This window comes from Vigna umbellata, chromosome 5 (genome assembly GCF_029865625.1).
Source record: "Vigna umbellata cultivar VRB3 chromosome 5, Vumbellata_1.0, whole genome shotgun sequence".
Taxonomy (NCBI): Eukaryota; Viridiplantae; Streptophyta; class Magnoliopsida; order Fabales; family Fabaceae; genus Vigna; species Vigna umbellata.
Window position 1 is genome coordinate 52,750,571 of NC_142169.1, and position 18,158 is coordinate 52,768,728.

General features: G+C 32.8%; 3 protein-coding genes across 3 annotated transcripts; all 3 read left to right on the forward strand.

Moving 5' to 3' along the window:
- The first annotated feature begins 658 nt into the window (after positions 1–658).
- LOC148198593 (uncharacterized) lies at positions 659–3,284 on the forward strand. The gene is made up of 3 exons (XM_088115866.1): positions 659–726; positions 798–1,002; positions 2,841–3,284. The coding sequence occupies exons 1-3, from the start codon at positions 659–661 to the stop codon at positions 3,282–3,284; spliced, it is 717 nt and encodes a 238-aa protein (XP_087971992.1).
- A 3,737-nt stretch (positions 3,285–7,021) lies between these two features.
- Positions 7,022–10,463, forward strand: LOC124845822 (pirin-like protein). Its single transcript, XM_047323005.2, has 6 exons — positions 7,022–7,201; positions 7,335–7,384; positions 7,478–7,516; positions 7,614–7,642; positions 8,472–8,638; positions 9,829–10,463. Exons 1-6 carry the CDS (start codon positions 7,086–7,088, stop codon positions 10,325–10,327), a joined length of 900 nt encoding a protein of 299 aa, XP_047178961.1. The 5' UTR covers positions 7,022–7,085; the 3' UTR covers positions 10,328–10,463.
- Positions 10,464–13,474: 3,011 nt separating this feature from the next.
- On the forward strand, positions 13,475–17,143 carry XYLT (beta-1,2-xylosyltransferase). Its single transcript, XM_047323006.2, has 3 exons — positions 13,475–14,290; positions 14,970–15,119; positions 15,898–17,143. The coding sequence occupies exons 1-3, from the start codon at positions 13,640–13,642 to the stop codon at positions 16,618–16,620; spliced, it is 1,524 nt and encodes a 507-aa protein (XP_047178962.1). The 5' UTR covers positions 13,475–13,639; the 3' UTR covers positions 16,621–17,143.
- The last annotated feature ends 1,015 nt before the right edge of the window (positions 17,144–18,158 follow it).

Here is an 18,158-nt window from a genome sequence, read left to right on the forward strand (position 1 = left end):
AACATAGCAAATTGATGGCTCTTTCAAAGAATAGTATAAAAGGTTATATGATTATGCCCATGAGTTGGTGGCCCAAAATCCAGGGTCAACAGTGAAACTAAAGGTTGAGGATGTGGGGGGTAAATTCGTTTTCAAGAGATTCTATGTATGTTTAAAGGCTTGCAAAGACAATTTTATGTCATGCAGGCCAATTATTGGTTTAGATGGAGCATTTTTGAAAGGTAAGTACGGTGGTGAGTTGTTAACAGCTGTGGGCCGAGATGGGAATGAGCAGATGTTGCCAATTGCATACTGTGTTGTTAAAGTTGAGAACAAGGATTCATGGAGGTGGTTCTTGGAATTGTTGGTATATGACCTTGGAGCGATTGAAATTTGTTCTTCATTTACCTTTATATCAGACCAGGAAAAGGTAATAGTAATCATTAATTTGTAATTGTACATTTTAACTTTAGGTTCTTAAGAATTGGTTGGTTGTATTCATTACTTGTATATTGTATTGCAGGGTCTACTTCATGCAATAGATGAATTGCTTCCTAGAGTTGACCAAAGGTTTTGTGTGAGGCATATGTATGCCAACTTCAGGAAGAAATACCCTGGTAAAAACCTGAAGCGTTTAATGTAGAGGACAGCTACAGCCACACATCCACAAACCTGGGAGATGGAAATGAGAAACATAAGAGCAGTGAACGAAGATGCTTATAAGCATTTGATTGTCATCCCTCCAAGGTTAGTCTTCAAAAGTAGAACATAATTCCTTATTCATATAATGTTAAAAATAATTCTATTATTTGTTGTAGGTATTGGTCAAGATCAAGGTTCACTGAAAGAGCTAAATGTGACACCTTAGTAAACAATATGAGTGAGGGCTTCAACAGTGTCCTCGTTTATGCCAGGAGTAAACCCATAATTTCTTTGTTGGAGACAATACGGCTTTACCTCATGCAAAGATGGGCCAAGAATAGGTCAAGCATATCATCATTTACTGGATCCATTTGTCCCAAGGTCCTATCCAAATTTAGAAAGGAATCTCAGTTAACTAAAAATTGGATTCCTAAGTAAATTCCAGTAATGACTTCTATGTTATATTAATTTAGGCTTAATACCTCTTTTGGTCCCTCTTTAGGGGGGCAATGTTTAAGTCCGTCCTACCTTGTTTAAAAAGTTTAATGTGGTCCCAAGTTGTGAAAAAAGTGTACAATTAAATCCTTTTTGGTCACGGCGTTAAATATTTAACGACCCAGCTGACAGCGTGGAGTGATGTATGCAATGTAGCTGTTTAGGTTCATAATGTGTCTGCATAAGGGGTAAACATGTAATTTTCATTAAAGTTGACGTGGCAGTGGTAAAAAAATTGTGAGTTAGGGTTTGGATTGCAGAAATCGCGATTTATGGTTAAGCATTTTTGAGGAGCCGCCTTCCAAATTGGGTGATCTTGAAGCTGAAAACGTGAACTTCACCGTTACAACCATACTCCACCTTAACCCCATCATCATTCTCCTTCTTTTTCGCAAATACATTGTTCATTTTCTTCCTCTTCTTCGATGGCCGCAGTGTCGCGGATTTCTCAAAATGCAATGCAAAACTGTCGTTTCGGTGCTGAGACTCAAGGAAAGCACCTGTTTCTTCTAATATACATAGGAGTTCTTCAATTAACTTAATTTAATTATCTTTTACAAACTTTAATTTTAACTGTTACCTTATTGTACAACTATGAAAAGGATTATTAAATATCCATGTCATAGAAAATATCAAATTGTCTTTTTTTCACTTATATTTTCTTTTCTTTTTCCTTTTCCATCTCATCATTCTTGTTTAAACATTTCAATCCAAATTTAATATTCTTACTTTTATTAGTTTATTTTCTTTATTCACAATATATTTGTGGATCCAAATAAAGAACTACAGAACCTATTTATATATAAAATTTAATAGTAAAATTATTTATATTATTTAAAAAGTTGCTTTTTAATTTGAAAAATAATTAAATTAACATTTTCAATTTGAATAAAATTTAAATAATAATGTTAAATTTTTTTAAAATTATTAAATAACATTTTTTATTTAAATAACTTTTCAGCAATTAATATTATTTTTTTATTAAAATATTAAATTATTAATTTATATTCAAATAAAATTTAATCACTAATATCAATAATGATTAACTTTATTAAATTTATAAATTTATTAAAAATAAAAATGTCTAATAATTATTAAAATAATGTAATTAGTTCAGTTTAGTAATTTATATGAATACTTTATTCTAAAAAAGAGTAGAAGTTATTATAAAAGAAATTTCAGCCTATTTTCCATTTCACCAAAGTGAAGAATAAAAGTTGTTTCCTAAGGAACCAATTTCTGAAAGCAAGAACTGATAGATCTATTCCGTATATTTTTTTGCTAATAACTTTGTCTGGAAAAGGGTTTATTGTGTGGAAACAATATGTTAATAATAAGCTGCTGGAAAACTGAAATGAATAACACTTGTACTGGGTCTGTCAGACTGAAATGAACCTAAACAGCCACGTTGCACACATTACTCCACGCTGTCAGCTGGGTCGTTAAATATTTAACGCCGTGACCAAAAAGGATTTAATTATACATTTTTTTCACAACTTGGGACCACATTGAACTTTTTAAAAAAGGTAGGACGGACTTGAACATTGCCCCCCTAAAGAGGGACCAAAAGAGGTATTAAGCCATAAATTTACTATTGTGGTTAATAATTATTGTTGTCTTCTTCTACACAGTTGGTCAGGCAACAAGCTATTTGAAGTTCATCACATGTCTAACAATGGAGATAAGTTCGTAGTCAACATAGATGACTCCTCATGCACATGCAGAACTTGGATGATGACTGGAATCCCCTGTTGTATTCATTGGCTGCAATGAAGTTCCTCAACATTGATGGAGAACAATTTATTGACTCTTGCTACATGAAGTCTAGATATGAGGAGACATATTCAACAACTATATATCCCTTAAATGGAGCCAACATGTGGAACATTACTCCATATCCTGATGTGTCTCCACCACACAAAAGAGTATTGCCTGGAAGACCAAAGAGAAAACGAAGACTAGAGCAATGGGAAATAAGGAAGGATGAATCAAGAATGTCCAAATCTGGCTTGCGGAAGAGATGTGGCATATGTAGAGAACATGGCCATAACAGAACTCGTTGCCCATCAGCAACACAAGCAGGAACTGTGCCCAGTACATCAGCAACCCAAGCAACTCCATCCACTCAACAATCTGAAATAGCACATCACTCTGGGAATCAACCGTAGTACACAGTAGGAATGAAATTTTGTAATCTTTTTAGGCTACAAAAAATTATGTAGAAAAGCAGTAGATGTAGGAAAACGTTATGCTTTTGACATCCAATCACTGTTATTGTGGTACTGCAGTTGATAACTGATGGAACTTGATGTTGTTTTTATGGTTATTTTGGTCTGTATGAGAGCAGTTTTATATACTACTTGAGATTAATTAAATTTCAGCATATATGCTTAATTTGGTTCCATTTATCTGTTGTGTGCATTGATGTTATGCTGATCTTTTAACATGGTTATGTTTCTGATTTTAACATGGTTATGTTTCTCAAAATGGTGTTAGAAGGAAAAGCATAGTTATAACTTTTAACATGGTTATAAAAGTTGTAGTGTGGTTTTGCTTGAGATTAATGAACTGTTCTGCCAATTACTATCCATAAATCTCCAGGAATGATCCAAAATGTGCATGACTCAGAAAGATCAACAGATTCTACTTTTATATAGTGCTTGAGATTAATGAAAATTTTATGAAGTTTATGTAATTTATGCTTATCAGTTCACTTTGAAACCACTTCATATGATTGTGCTTATTAGTTGACAGTTCAATACGAAGAGTATTTTGGCCAAAAGTTTCAATCAATACTTTGAATTACTTCCTTACCAAAAGTTACAAACTTTTATAGTCAAAATAACTTTGGTTCATTGCATCCTAAGTACATTCCATCATAAGTACAATGAAATCATTCCTATGAACGAAAAAATACTATTGTAAGTACAATAATGTTCACCACAACAAGAACACAGACAATCCCTAACAAGACATTAAGCCTATTTCCCAATTTCTTCACTGACAAGTCCAAATCACTTATAATCTTCCATCCACCTTCCATTGCTTCTCTGTTCAACAAAGACTTAGACTTGCCTTCACACTTTGCACTCATTTTCGTTTCAACAACCCCATGATCTGCACACCATGTGAAATAATCGCAATCACCATCTTCACCATCATTCTGTGACAAGAAAACATCAATTAGGGCACCCTCGAACTCAAAATAAGAACAATGAAAAAACCAACAAAAAACCTTACCTTAAACTTAGGGCAGCCCCAAAATTGCTTGCCTCTGTTCTTAACTGTTCTTGCATTTCTGACAACACATTTCATCCCACAATAGCACAACGGACCACCATTGCTACATCCTCCTCGAGCACCACCACAGACCACATTACTGTCTTGCTTCCGCCACCCGCTACATGACGAAGACGAACAGGGATGCATCTTCAACCACAACTTCAATTAAACCCTAAATACCCAAATTGATACCCCAATTTGTGAAATTGAATGAACTTTGGACGAACCCTACAAGTACTCAGAAGAATCCCAATCCCTAATTCGATCAAATAAAAATCTAAATCCCAATTTTGGTTTAAAACTTTCATTTTCTTTTTACTTACAAAATTTTATTATCCACGTGCTTCACTACCCCTGCTTCAGTCAGCCACGTCAGTTAAGAAACTGACTACAGCGTGCCACGTCAAACACACACTAACGCCGTTAGAGACAATTTAACGAAAAGGATCCAATTGTTGCAATTTTCATAAATTTGGGACCCAATTTAGATTTCAGAAACAAAGAGACTAAATTGAGATTCCACACGAAAATAGGGACTTCGTGAATAATTAAAACTTGATTTTATGTATAGGTACTCATAAAGTGTATTTGGATATGCTAATACAATTTACAGTTTAAACAAGACGATGATATGTGAGAAAAACATTTTTATAATCGTTGGGCTGAACATAAATATATATTTAAAATGTTTAAAATTTGAGTTTAATATTTATTAATAAAAAAAATTTATTATTATCTATTAATATTTTATCACCTTACATTATTTCCTTGCTTCCATTTACTTACTACAAAATCTTGAAATCTTGAATTGTCTAGATTGAGAAAAAAAAAAGGCTTTGGTTGAGTGAAAAAATGAGTGTAAAGTGAAGTTGTTTGAATTAAAAAATAAATAAACGCTACTAAGATACCATATGCAACTAGGAGGCCGACCACTCTCTTAAGACCGAGCGGTCATTAACGGATAAGACTAAAGAAAATCTAACCCCATTGATGACCTAGTGTCTGATCATGACCGAGCGGTCAACATCGAACCTCATTTTTTTGCATAATTCTGCAGAACTTCTACAGAAGTATGAACAAGCTAGATTTATCAAAACTACACATTTTTTTCAATTTCACCATCACACTTCCTCACAATTCACTCAGTCATTGAACCAGAATTATATAGAATCACCAAACTCATGAACATAACATATAACATTTCACACAAACATCATCGAACATTAAATTATTCAATTTCACACACATAATCATCAAACAATATTTTCATACATCAAAACCAAGTAATTAAATTAGTTAACTTCATACTCGATCACCAACAGAAATTCCTAGGAACACCTATAGTTCACCGATGGGTGAGAAAAGACCACCTAACAGACCAAATTGAAGTTAGAAAGGAGAAGAGAAGGTTGAAGAACACATGCAACCAGCCAGGCTACCTTGCATGTGACAGAATTTTCCAAATTTCACAAAAACTCAAGAATCAAAACTTACCCGTTCAAAACGTAAGTTTGATCGGTGAGAATGGAAGTCTTTGACACTAGGATAGCTTACGCACAATCTGATTGTAGATCAGATGAGGTGAGATGAAAGATTTTTAGAGAGAATTTGTAGAAAGAAGGAGGAGAAAAGAGAGATCGGGTTTGTGCATGCAGATAATGAGACGAATTTGAGACTTTCATTTATATATGACTTTGAAAACTGAACGATCCAATCCTGTACAAACACCTGTCTTATCCAATTTCTTAAATTTTTCAGTCCTTAAGTAAAATATTTTAAAAAAAATTAAAGAAAATAAAAATAAAATATAAAAATAAATTTTTTCAACCCTTTTCTTTGTCGGATCAATCCATTTCGTCTTGTTTTTTTTACGACAACAGAGAACCAACAGACGGGTTAAAATAAGACGGTTAGTTCTTTTGGTACCCTTAGTAACTCGCAAATTTGGATCTTCTTATTTCTATCATTAAAAACAAATAATCATTAGAAACAACCATGATTCACGTCAATTTTCACTATTTCTTATTTAGAAAAATTAAGAATAGAAAATGTTAACTTAAAACTAGCTTTCGGTGGTTTTTAAAATTGTAGGCAAGTTTAATTTTAAAATTAGAACTGTTATTTGTTTTAAACCTTTTCTTTTGCAGCTTTATTTGTTTTAAAATAACCTATAAAAATTCAAATAATTGTGAATAGATCTCCATCCATCTGCGTCAACAGTGAACTCACTGAAGCAAAGGCTAAATCTATTAATTTCTGAGTGATTGAAAACTATGCCTTGTTTCTATTAAACTTTAACTAACATTTATCTGAAAATGAAACATATTTGGTGCTGTTCATTTTCATGTCAATAGCACTAATGAAGATTTTTTTTTCTCCCTTTTTGGAGCTCTCACTTTGAACAAAACCAACGACACATGGCATTCATGTAATGGCTGAGATGGATCTCCTGAACTGCACATCATCACTGCGTTATGCTGACGTTCACAGAAACTCACAACAAACAAACCAAAGTTTCCTTCTTTCATCAAACACTTTCATTCTCATTCATTTGACCTTTCCAAAGGGTAACTCTCTCTTTCTTTCTCATTCTCCACACCACCTTCCTATATATACCTTCAACCATTTTCTCTTCTTCCTCACACTTTTCACGAGTCTTGGATTCTTGGTCTGCTCCATTTCACAAAATGCCACATAGAAAAGGTTGCAGTGTTTTTAATGACCCTTGTTTTGTTGCCAAGAAATTCTTGGCAAGACCTCAGCATGAGGGAGTTGGAGCTGTTGTTAGAAGAAGCATAGGAAGGTAAGTGACGGGAAGAAGAATGGAAAAGAAAGAAATTAAAAATTTCGATACCCTTTTTTTAGTTTGCATTAAAAGTTTGCACTAATTGCAAAGTTGAGATCTTTGAATTGATTTATTAAGTGGGTTTGATCAGGTTTGAGCTCAAGTACTTTGATCCCTTCCTTATGCTGGATGAATTCTCAGGTGAGAAAGCCTCTGTTTTTTGCTCTGTTTTCCTGCTGAGGCAAAGTGTGTGATTTTTTGTTTTCTAAGAATGTGAAATTTTGAACATTGCAGTTACTGCTCCTGCTGGTTTTCCTGATCATCCTCATAGAGGTTTGAAAATTGGCCTTTTTCTTTTGTTGTTGAGAATTTTTCTCTTATGAGTTATAATGACTCCATGTCCATTCTCTTTGATGTTTTTCATGAACAGGCTTTGAGACAGTCACATACATGTTGCAGGTAGAGCAAATTGAATGCTTCAATTGACAAGCTCATGCTCCATTTTCTCAATGGAAAACATCACATGCTGCCTATATAACTGTTTGCCATCATTGGACAAATCTTTTGAGTAGATATTTGACTTAGAAATCCCTTTTAAAGTAAGGAACATAATATTTTAAAGGACTAATGGCCATTTAAAAGGCCAGGTTCAAAATAAAATACAAAAGCAGACTGAAAACTTGTTTGATTATTCTTTCAAAAAAAAAATCTTTATTTTATTAAATATACCAATAAACTCCTAGTAGATGACAATATTGATCAGGCATCTTCTAAGAACTTGAACAAATTAGAAGAAGATGAAACTACATCTTAGTTGTTTCCATATTTTGGGTTTTGATACACTTATTTGAATAAAATTTTCAAAACTTCATAGCTTTTGATGAGAAGCCTCTGATTGTTCAACAAAACAGCCATATATATAACCAAAAAACAAAGATGAAAGGAGAATCAATTATGTCTTAAAGATTTGGTTTTCTGATTTGAAGTTTCGAACTCTAATAAGATATTATGAACTCACACATGCCAACAAATAAGTTAAACAGTTGCCAAATCAGTCACATTAACTAGTGAGATCTGAACGAACCGCAAAATAATTGTCAATAAAAGCTGGTTACATAAGCAAAAGGGCAAGAATGACCCCACATATTAATGTCTTGTTTCTGCTTCTAGAATATCAACAGCTATTACCAACTTGTACCTAAACTTGTGAAGGTGCTATGCAAGTCCCTTCCTTTGTGTCTGTACTCATATTTATTATTACCAGTGGACAATCTTTGGTCTCTTTCAGGGAGCTATCACGCATGAAGATTTTGAAGGACATAAAGGGACTATAGAAGCTGGTGACTTGCAATGGATGACTGCTGGGAGAGGGATTGTGCACTCAGAAATGCCTGTTGCACAAGGAACACAAAAGGGTCTTCAATTGTGGATCAACCTTGCTTCCAAATATAAAATGTTAGTAAAAAAATACCCCTTTTTCCTCATTGGATTTGAACTTAGATTACTTCTCAAACTTTGGTATATAACTTAGTCATATGTGGTTGAATGATCAATTTTAAATACTGTGGAATAATAAGGTTTTTATTAGGCAACATGACAGAAGAAATACTTAGACATTATTCTGTTTCAATAAACTTACCTAACACACTTTGGATAAGATTTGAATGATAAAGATCTTACAATACGGCTTTTAGAAGTAACCTTCAAGGAGAAGACATTTTAGCCTTTTCTCTTTTCTCAGTTTCTCAAACAACAACCTTAGCCTTGGACTTATGTTTAGATGACATATTTTTTGCGTCATTGGTCATCATTGTTATGTCATTGAAGGATCCTTTAGTCCGGTTGATGCTTACTATCAATGAGACAAAAAGGGATTCCTCTCTTTACAAAGAAAAAAGAAGTTAAATATAATTTTTACTTTTGGAAATAATATATACCTTGCTTACTTTCACATGCCACTTTTTTCTCATGATTCTCACCATGCCATTATGGACCATTTCCTAGAAGTGCTTTTAAAGCTTTGAGTAGCTACATGATGCAAGTGTGCACAACGGTTTGAAATGGCAAGCATATGTGCCTCTCATCCATATTCCCTGTGATGATGGTAACTTCAATAATAAAGGCAACACATTGCCACTTCAAGTTTCAAACTTTGTCAGGTTTTGAGTGACCCATTACAGTATATATAGTCTACTTTTCTCACTATAGCTTTTTGGAAGTACTTGTGATGCTACGACACATCGTTGTTTAAGTTGGCTTTTGGCCTTGTTTAAGAAAGGATTAGTGGTCTCATGTTAGCTTTGGTCTCGTTATAAATGAGAAAATCTAGCACTATTTGTCAAAACTTCAACTTTTCTCTTTCATATTTTCTATCTTAAAGATTGGTTTGGATAAACTTTTTCAGAAACAAAATTGCAGAAAGAAAAGGATGAAATTTCATGCATATTGAAAACAACTTCTTCTAAAACAATAATACAAGATTACTCATACAAGACAATTTGAAAATTGATTTGGTTTCTTCTATAAGTGTTTCAAAAAGTTTATCTAAATAAGCTCTTTCTTACTTGTTAATGAAATGCTTTAAGAACAGTTTATTATTGTATAAGATGATCATTGTATAACTTTCTTCTGTTCTGATATATCAGGATTGAACCAAGGTATCAAGAGGTGTTGAGTAAGGACATAGCAGAAGCTGAGGATGATGATGGTGTGAAGGTTAGAGTTATAGCTGGGGAATCACTGGGGATAAAGTCTCCAATCTACACAATGACTCCAACCATGTTCTTGGATTTCTCTCTCAAACCTGGAGGACACTTGCAGCAACCTATACCAGAAACTTGGAATGCTTTTGTGTATATATTGGAAGGAGAGGGTATCTTTGGAAACATGAAATCTCAACCTTCAAATTCTCACCATATTCTTCTTCTTGGCCATGGTGATGGTCTAGAGGCATGGAACAAATCTTCTAAGCTCCTTAGGTTCATATTGGTTGGAGGAGAGCCTTTGGGGGAACCTTTAGTGCAATTTGGACCCTTTGTGATGAACACTCAAGAGGAGATTGACCAAACCATTAATGATTTTGAGAAGTTTGCTAATGGATTTGAGAAAGCAAGAGATTGGAGATCTGAAAAGGATATGAATTAATCTTTATTATATTAGCATTAGTCATTAGTCGGTTTGCATAACAAGGAGTGAGGATAAATTAACATTGCAATCCTTCGTACATGCAATGTATCTAAATGAATGAATTAGACGAAGCATATCTATGTTTGTTTGCTCAGTTCAAAAATAATTAGTTTAGGAAAGATATCAAATTCCAAGTTCTAGTAATTAACCACGGTAAGCAATAACTAATAAAGACTTTTTTGTACATACTTTGAGAGCTTTGGTTAAAATAATTGATAAGCTTAGAGAATGTTATTAGTTAATTTAATAAAAAAAAATATTTATTAAAATTAATCTAATAACTAAGCAATAAATATAAATTTACATAAAAAATATATTTGTTTCTCTCATCCTTTATAAATTCTATTTTTAGTTTCTTATTACAGAATCCACTCAGTCTTTATTTTGATTTGAAAAGTTTGATGTAGACTTAATTGGAATGTAGAAGTCATAATTATGAAATATTATGATTATATAATTATGGAATATTAGACACAATGTAATTATGGAACATGTGGGTATACAATAAATTTTATATTTATTGAAAAAATAATTCATCTCATTGTGAAAGATAAACAGAGAGATACGAAACACAAAAATTAAGGTCTAAGTTTGAATGATTATTGCTTTGTTGGAGCAATCCAAACTCCAGTCTATATACAACATATTATTCAGCAATATAGAATTAATGAGAAATTCATTCGAAACTTAATCTTAGAATTTTCTTTTTCCATGTATGGATTTAGATAAGATACAGACTTAAATGAATGCAAACTTAAGCAAATATATACCGTACATAAACACACTTTTAGGTAATTATATTTTTATATTTATTGAAATAGATAAAATAAGACTCTAACGATCTTAAAATTTTACTACGTGTGGATAGTATAAATAACATGTTATAAGTCTCATGGTATAAATATATAATATAAAATTCAACAATGTAAGTTAATATCATCACAAACCAACAAAAAACAAGGGTGTAAAGTTTTTCAAAAGATGGATTTTTTTACCTAGTACATTCATCTCAAAAGTTTAGAAACACTCTAATTAAATTATGACTACATAGTCTTCAAAGTTTTGACCCAGTTCAAAAACTACTAGCCTTATCTTTACCTACCACTGCTCACATATTAATATATTTTTTCCCACCATTTTTAACTACAATTAATATATATAGTTAAGTATATATATTTTTAGTTCGGCAAATTAAAATTAGTTAAGGTTTAAAATTATGGTACATTTTGATTTTTAAATTTTAAAAATGAATTAATATAATCTTCTAAGCTTAATTAGTTAAATTTGTTTACATGTAAAACACGTTTCTCAGTTGATATTGAAGTAGAAACATATCAAATTCAAATATTAGCATAAAATGAATTTGATATAAGGTAATTTAGTTAAAATGACTATATACATTCATTTTTAAACCAAAATGTAATGTATTAAAGTTTCGGACAAAGAAAAATTCCAATTTCGCGTCAAAATTCAAAAAATAAAAACATATATTAACCCTCTTTATGTGTAGATAACTATCGACATGGTCTTCCAAAAGATTAATATATTGAATGGACTCATGAAACTCTTCACCTATCATGCTTACTCTCAATTCTCTAATGATGTTCCAACGCTTAGGACCAATATCTCTCGTTAAGTCATGACAAGGTTAACCCTACTAGTTCTCTAAGTATGATCATCTTCCATGTCATATCTTCTCTCATGTGAAGCCTCTTTCGACTCAAACCACCTAGATATCATATTATATGTCAATAAGATACTAGTTGGGTCAGAATCTCCTTTCAATATACTTTGACACCTTAACATGAATTTAATTCCACACCTACGATGGTAACTGGCATTAAACGGTGACTAAGCACAACTAAATATACTCAAGACCTATCCAAATGACTAATTTGGTATTCATGTCTTTGTGATTAATTCAAAAACATGTTTAACTATGAGATTGAATACCAAATTGCTCAAATGGCAGTTCATCAATAGTTCCAACCAGTATCCAAACATATTACCAAAACATAATTCAACAACAATTTGATGACCTAAATTAAAAGTTTCATAAATTATAGATCACCCAAAAACAAATAACATCAAGCAAGCTATTCATAACAACAATTCATCATACCAAACTATCAATTTCAACAACTAACATAGTTTCATGCAACTCCAATATACTAACTCAAAATATCAAGTTACTAAAAGTTTAGAAACAAGGTATTTAGTTTTCTCTAACTTTTTAAAGGGCCAAACTATTTTAAAAGATTTAAAACAACATGACAAAGTCAAGGAACTCAATCTGCTCTTACAAACCACATAATCACCATCAATGTATATTGTTAATAAGATTTAGATGACAAATGTCATTAAAAACTGCTCACATGCATAACAAAATATGAAACTCAAGAAAAGAAAAAAAATTAATTTATTTTTATACAAAAATTATTAGACAAAGATCTCACTTTAATAATCAATCAACTCTTTTATATTCAAACAGATAATCAATAAATAAGAAAGTCTTAGAGAAACTATAAAAATTCCTTAATAAGTTTTAGAAAAATAGTATTATTCTAAATAATAAAACTTATTAATTAAAATCCTATTTATTCTTATTCCCTTTTATTAAATGAATCTCGTTATTTAAAACATATATTACCTCACTTTAATAATCAATCAACTCTTTTATATTCAAACAGATAAACTATAAATAAGAAAGTCTCAGAGAAACTATAAAAATTCCTTAATAAGTTTTAGAAAAATAGTATTATTCTAAATAATAAAACTTATTAATTAAAATTCTATTTATTCTTATTCCCTTTTATTAAACGAATCTCGTTATTTAAAACATATATTACCTCGTTTTATTTTCTAAGTTCTTTCGTAACAATCTCCAGGAAGTCGTCAACCAAAATTTGTGTCGAAAAATTCCAACAATTATATTCAAAATTAAAATAAATCACCTAGATTGTATATATGATTTAAAAATAGTAAGAAACAGATTTTTATCGTGAACTTTTTATCCTTACAGAATCTCTACCCCGAAATAAAAAATCCTCAGAAAATTTCCAGTTTTTTTTCTGTTTGTTTCTTTGTACTTTGTGGAAGAAAGACCGGGGAAAGAGGAGGACCAAATTCACGTCACCATGTGCTACATGGCACCATTCCATTGGCCTGTTTTGGTTTGATAAAATTACGCACCAACTTTTCCAACAACAGAACACTGTCGCACCGGAGAAAGAAAGAAGAGAGATAACAGAGAGAAGGAGAAGAAGAAGGATGAACAGAAGAACAAGTTTGCTTATTCGAACTCTCGTATTCCTCTTCATCCTCAACTCTTTGTCTCTCTTCTACTACTTCACCCACCACCACTCACCACAACCCTCTTCATCTTCTTCAACGTCAAAATCTTCTCCTTTAAAAGTTAACAACTATCTCACACCTCTTTCCCACCAAACGCATTTTTCAAAGCCATGGCCTATTCTTCCCTCGTACCTACCCTGGCCGCAGAGCGCCACAACCGCCCCTCTCCGCTCCTGCGAGGCCTACTTCGGGAACGGATTCACACACCGCCGTGACGTTCTGCACGCCCGAGACGGTGCCGGGTGGTTCCGGTGTTGGCACAGCGAGACTCTCCGGAGCTCCGTGTGCGAGGGGGGCAGGTTGCGCATGGTGCCGGAGAGGATCGCGATGGCGAGCGGTGGGGAGAGTCTGACGGCAGTGATTGGGCGGAGGGAGGAGGAGGAGTTGCCGGCGTTTCAAGAAGGTGCTTTTGAGGTTGACGGGGGTGGATTCGTTGACCGGAAGTTTCTGGTTGACCGTGAATTTTTGGATCGGTTTGTACCGAGGGGAGAGGTCACGAGGCACACCATGAGGGACTTGATCGGCAAGATTAGGATCGTGGGAGGGAAGGATTTTGAATGTGATGAGGTGAGGGGAGTGGAAAGTTTGGGTTTTTTTGTGGCTTTGCTCTTGTGGTGTTTGTTGTTTAGTGGTTGGGTTGTTGTAAGCAAGGTTTTAAACTGGCTTTTTTACTTCATGTTGTGAGAAATTGTGGATAATTGTAACTGATATCTCCAAAAACATTGATATTGTGACAAGTTGCAGATAAATGTAACTGATATGGCCATAATTGCTGACTCAGACACCTCGTAAACCTTGATCTTGCGAGTGTGAACTGATCTTTAAAACCTTAGTTGTAGGGTTGTGAGTGATGCTTGGCTGAGCGGGGATAATTGAGGATTTCCTTCTTTGTTGATTCTGAATTGAAATTTGTTATGGTGATTCGTTATTAATTTATTATATCTTGTCTTAGTTTGAAAGACTCATTAAATTGAGTTCACTTTAGGGGTGAAATAAGAAGTGTGCTTTGTTTTTTTTTATCAAATGGGGGGTTTAATGTGAAATGGTTGGGTAAGATCTTTTATTCTGATCAAGTTTAGGTGTCAAAGATGCAAGCATTCTTTTCTTTCTGTGGTGAATGTCTATGAGATATTCGATTGATGAAGCTTATCATTCCCTGTATACTTCCTCTATTTGTTTTAGCTTTAGTTTTTCACAATTACCTTCACTTTACCACGAGTTTGACGATAAGGTTTTTTACCTGCAGTGGATTGAGGAACCAACACTTCTGGTGACACGTTTTGAGTATGCTAATCTTTTTCATACTGTTACAGACTGGTACAGTGCTTATGTTTCTTCTAGAGTCACTGGTCTGCCTAATCTACCACATTTGATCTTTGTTGATGGCCACTGTATGGTATGCACTATCAGTTTTGTCAATTTGTTTCATTTACTTTTAACATTCTAATGCTGTTGCATACGAAAGCACAAAAAGCGAACATGTAGTATCTATGATGCCATTGATTCACATGCATTTGACCACTTTAAAGAACTTTTGGCATTAGCTGTAGATTAAGCTCCCAAAAAAATGAGGTTAGAACTAGGATTTTGAAATACAAAGTGTGAAGTTATTAAGAGGTTATTACCTAGGTTGGTAATTTCTGTAACCCAATTTGAAATTAACAAGTATGGTTGATATTGATAACTTAGGAGGTTCTTCTAGAATCTGGATGCGCATTGCTTCCTCCCATAAAAGAAATTGATTGGACCAAGCTGGGTTTCAATATCTACATGAAAAGAATCAACGGTGGTACTATAACTTGGGATTTCTTGAACTTTTTGGTAGGAAACATTAGATTAAAACATCAACTATAATCTAAAAAATTAATGATGTTAATGTTATATAGACCTGCTTTTTTTAATTCTGTTTAGCTTCTTTTATTCGTGCATTTCCAAAGCATGTGCAATTGTTTTGGTATTTTGTATTAGTTGGTAAAGAGTGTTTAGAATTTTGTACATACATGGCTTACCAATCCCAAATATAATCTTTTAAACTTTCAAGTTTCAACAATTCTACAATACACTCTTGTCATGTCTTGACAATATGACTAGTTTAGATTTTTGCTGGACACCAGTATTGACATTTTTAAGTTTAAAAGATGATTAAATTTGCAAGTTCCCTCCTAAACTTTCAGGCTCCTCTTGAAGAGACATGGAAGGCTTTATTCTCAAGCCTCAGATATGCCAAAAACTTCAGTGGTTCAGTTTGTTTTCGTCATGCTATTCTCTCGCCATTGGGATATGAGACAGCATTGTTTAAAGGACTAACAGAAGATATAGATTGTTCTGGTGTTCCTGCAAAAGAACTGTGGCAAAAGCCCGATGACCACAAAACTGCACGCCTTTCTGAGTTTGGAGAAATGATCAGAGCAGCATTTGGGCTACCTTTAAACATACGGCGTGATGGAAAACCACTCTTTGGACACAATGTCCTCTTTGTTCGCCGAGAAGATTATTTAGCTCATCCACGTCATGGTGGTAAAGTTGAATCACGACTAAGTAACGAGCAAGAAGTCTTTGAGTCCTTGAAGAGCTGGGTATCTGGTCATAAAGGGTGTAAAATTAACCTTGTCAACGGATTGTTTGCACACATGTCAATGAAGGATCAGGTTCGAGCCATTCAAGATGCATCAGTCATCATTGGCGCACATGGTGCTGGTCTTACTCATATAGTATCTGCATTGCCTAAAACTGTGATTCTGGAGATCATTAGCAGCCAATTCAGACGCCCCCATTTTGCATATATTGCACGGTGGAAAGGTTTGGAGTATCATGCTATCAACCTTGCCGGATCACATGCTGATCCTGGAACTGTGATCAAAGAGCTGACTGACATAATGAAAAGCCTTGGATGTTGAGTGTTTTGGCTATGGAAGTGTTGAAGATATCTGTGTGTGCTTGAGTGAAGGTGATCTTTAATTTTCCTTAATTCACATCTCATATTTGGCTTGCAATGTTCCACCCTTGATTGCAGCCGGTTTGGTTATTGCTGAGTGATACAAAGTTGCTGATATCAATTGTAACAGAAGTAGCATAACTCTTCTAAACTGAATTAGACTTGACAATTCTACACTACCCTTGAAGGTTGCAGGATCGATGCCATGAGAAAGATTCATTTGTTTTGGTTTATGTATAATGGTGGATAGTTAGTAGCTGCAGAATATGGCATTTTGCAATGGGTTTCGTTTCCTTTCACCTGCTTCTTGTCTCACAAGTTGTATACAGAAGAGGGGTCTCAAATTTTTCACTTGTACATTGTACAATAGGCTTATCCCTTAGCTCATTTTTATTTTATTTTTTATCAATTTTGATACTGATATAATGTTACCTAATTTTGAGATGACCATACAAATTGCATTTGTTCGTGCATTGAATTTTTTACTACTGGGAAGACAAATATCCATTTGGATTTCTTATTAGGGATTTGTTTATGCATGTCATGAGAGTATGCTGGAATTATGTTAAACTATCAAAACTAAATGATTTTTTGGATTAATCAAATAATAAATGCTTCATGTATGTTTCTTTTATGTTTCTGTGATTTTATTATTTTTTATTACTTAATATGGTATTTCATAGTATTGTTGTAACTGAAAATGCCATATGGCAGCAAAATCCTTTAGGTTGATCATTTAGCTGCATGAATACATTTATTAGTAATGTCGTGTAGTTAATAATAATATATTATATATTAATTTATCTTACTGTATGCAACTAATTTATTTGTTTATACTTGACATAATCCAAGTCTAATATTTTTTTTTATTTAACCTATACTGTTATATTAAAGAGAATATACATTTGTATAACTTTTTTTTGTCTTTTTGCAGACTACATTACTTTTACCAAATAAGAATAACTATTATTTTATAAAAATATAAATTGCCAAATTTAATAAAAGTACAAATATGTAATTTTGATAAAAATAAAAATTAGTAAATCCACAATTTCTATATTCGAAGTATGATTATTCTCCTAATTCAAAGAGACCACCACATATATAATATCTTTTATATATAGTAATATTTTTTATTGTGTTCTTCCAACTTTTTAAAATGACCATAAAACCAAAAATGGTTATAAACTTGATTATAATTAGGGTTGGACAAAAATAATTGATATGTACTGTATTATAGTTAACTATACTATATTATACTTAAAAAAATTGATCCATTTTTACTAAAAGTTCAGTATACTATTTTATGGTTTAGTTTTTAAAAACTGAATTTAAACTTTATTTAATAATAAAACATTAATAAAAAAATCGTTCACATTAAAAATTAATAATAAAATTTTTAAGACAAATTTTTTTTATCACAAATTTTTATATTTTTTTATCAATAAACATATATTACTTTTTAAATAATATTATTTTAAGTAATAAAAGTAAAATATA

What these genes read in the sequence shown, in the direction of transcription:
- LOC124845822 (XM_047323005.2), top strand. Translation starts at nt 7,086, where the DNA reads ATGCCACATAGAAAAGGTTGCAGTGTTTTTAATGACCCTTGTTTTGTT. An exon ending in GTTAGAAGAAGCATAGGAAG is followed by an intron (nt 7,202 to 7,334) that starts GTAAGTGACGGG and finishes GGGTTTGATCAG; the next exon opens with GTTTGAGCTCAAGTACTTTG. An exon ending in TATGCTGGATGAATTCTCAG is followed by an intron (nt 7,385 to 7,477) that starts GTGAGAAAGCCT and finishes TGAACATTGCAG; the next exon opens with TTACTGCTCCTGCTGGTTTT.
- XYLT (XM_047323006.2), top strand. Translation starts at nt 13,640, where the DNA reads ATGAACAGAAGAACAAGTTTGCTTATTCGAACTCTCGTATTCCTCTTC. An exon ending in AGGATTTTGAATGTGATGAG is followed by an intron (nt 14,291 to 14,969) that starts GTGAGGGGAGTG and finishes TTTTACCTGCAG; the next exon opens with TGGATTGAGGAACCAACACT. An exon ending in TTGTTGATGGCCACTGTATG is followed by an intron (nt 15,120 to 15,897) that starts GTATGCACTATC and finishes CTAAACTTTCAG; the next exon opens with GCTCCTCTTGAAGAGACATG.
- LOC148198593 (XM_088115866.1), top strand. Translation starts at nt 659, where the DNA reads ATGGAAATGAGAAACATAAGAGCAGTGAACGAAGATGCTTATAAGCAT. An exon ending in TTGATTGTCATCCCTCCAAG is followed by an intron (nt 727 to 797) that starts GTTAGTCTTCAA and finishes TATTTGTTGTAG; the next exon opens with GTATTGGTCAAGATCAAGGT. An exon ending in CTGGATCCATTTGTCCCAAG is followed by an intron (nt 1,003 to 2,840) that starts GTCCTATCCAAA and finishes ATGCACATGCAG; the next exon opens with AACTTGGATGATGACTGGAA.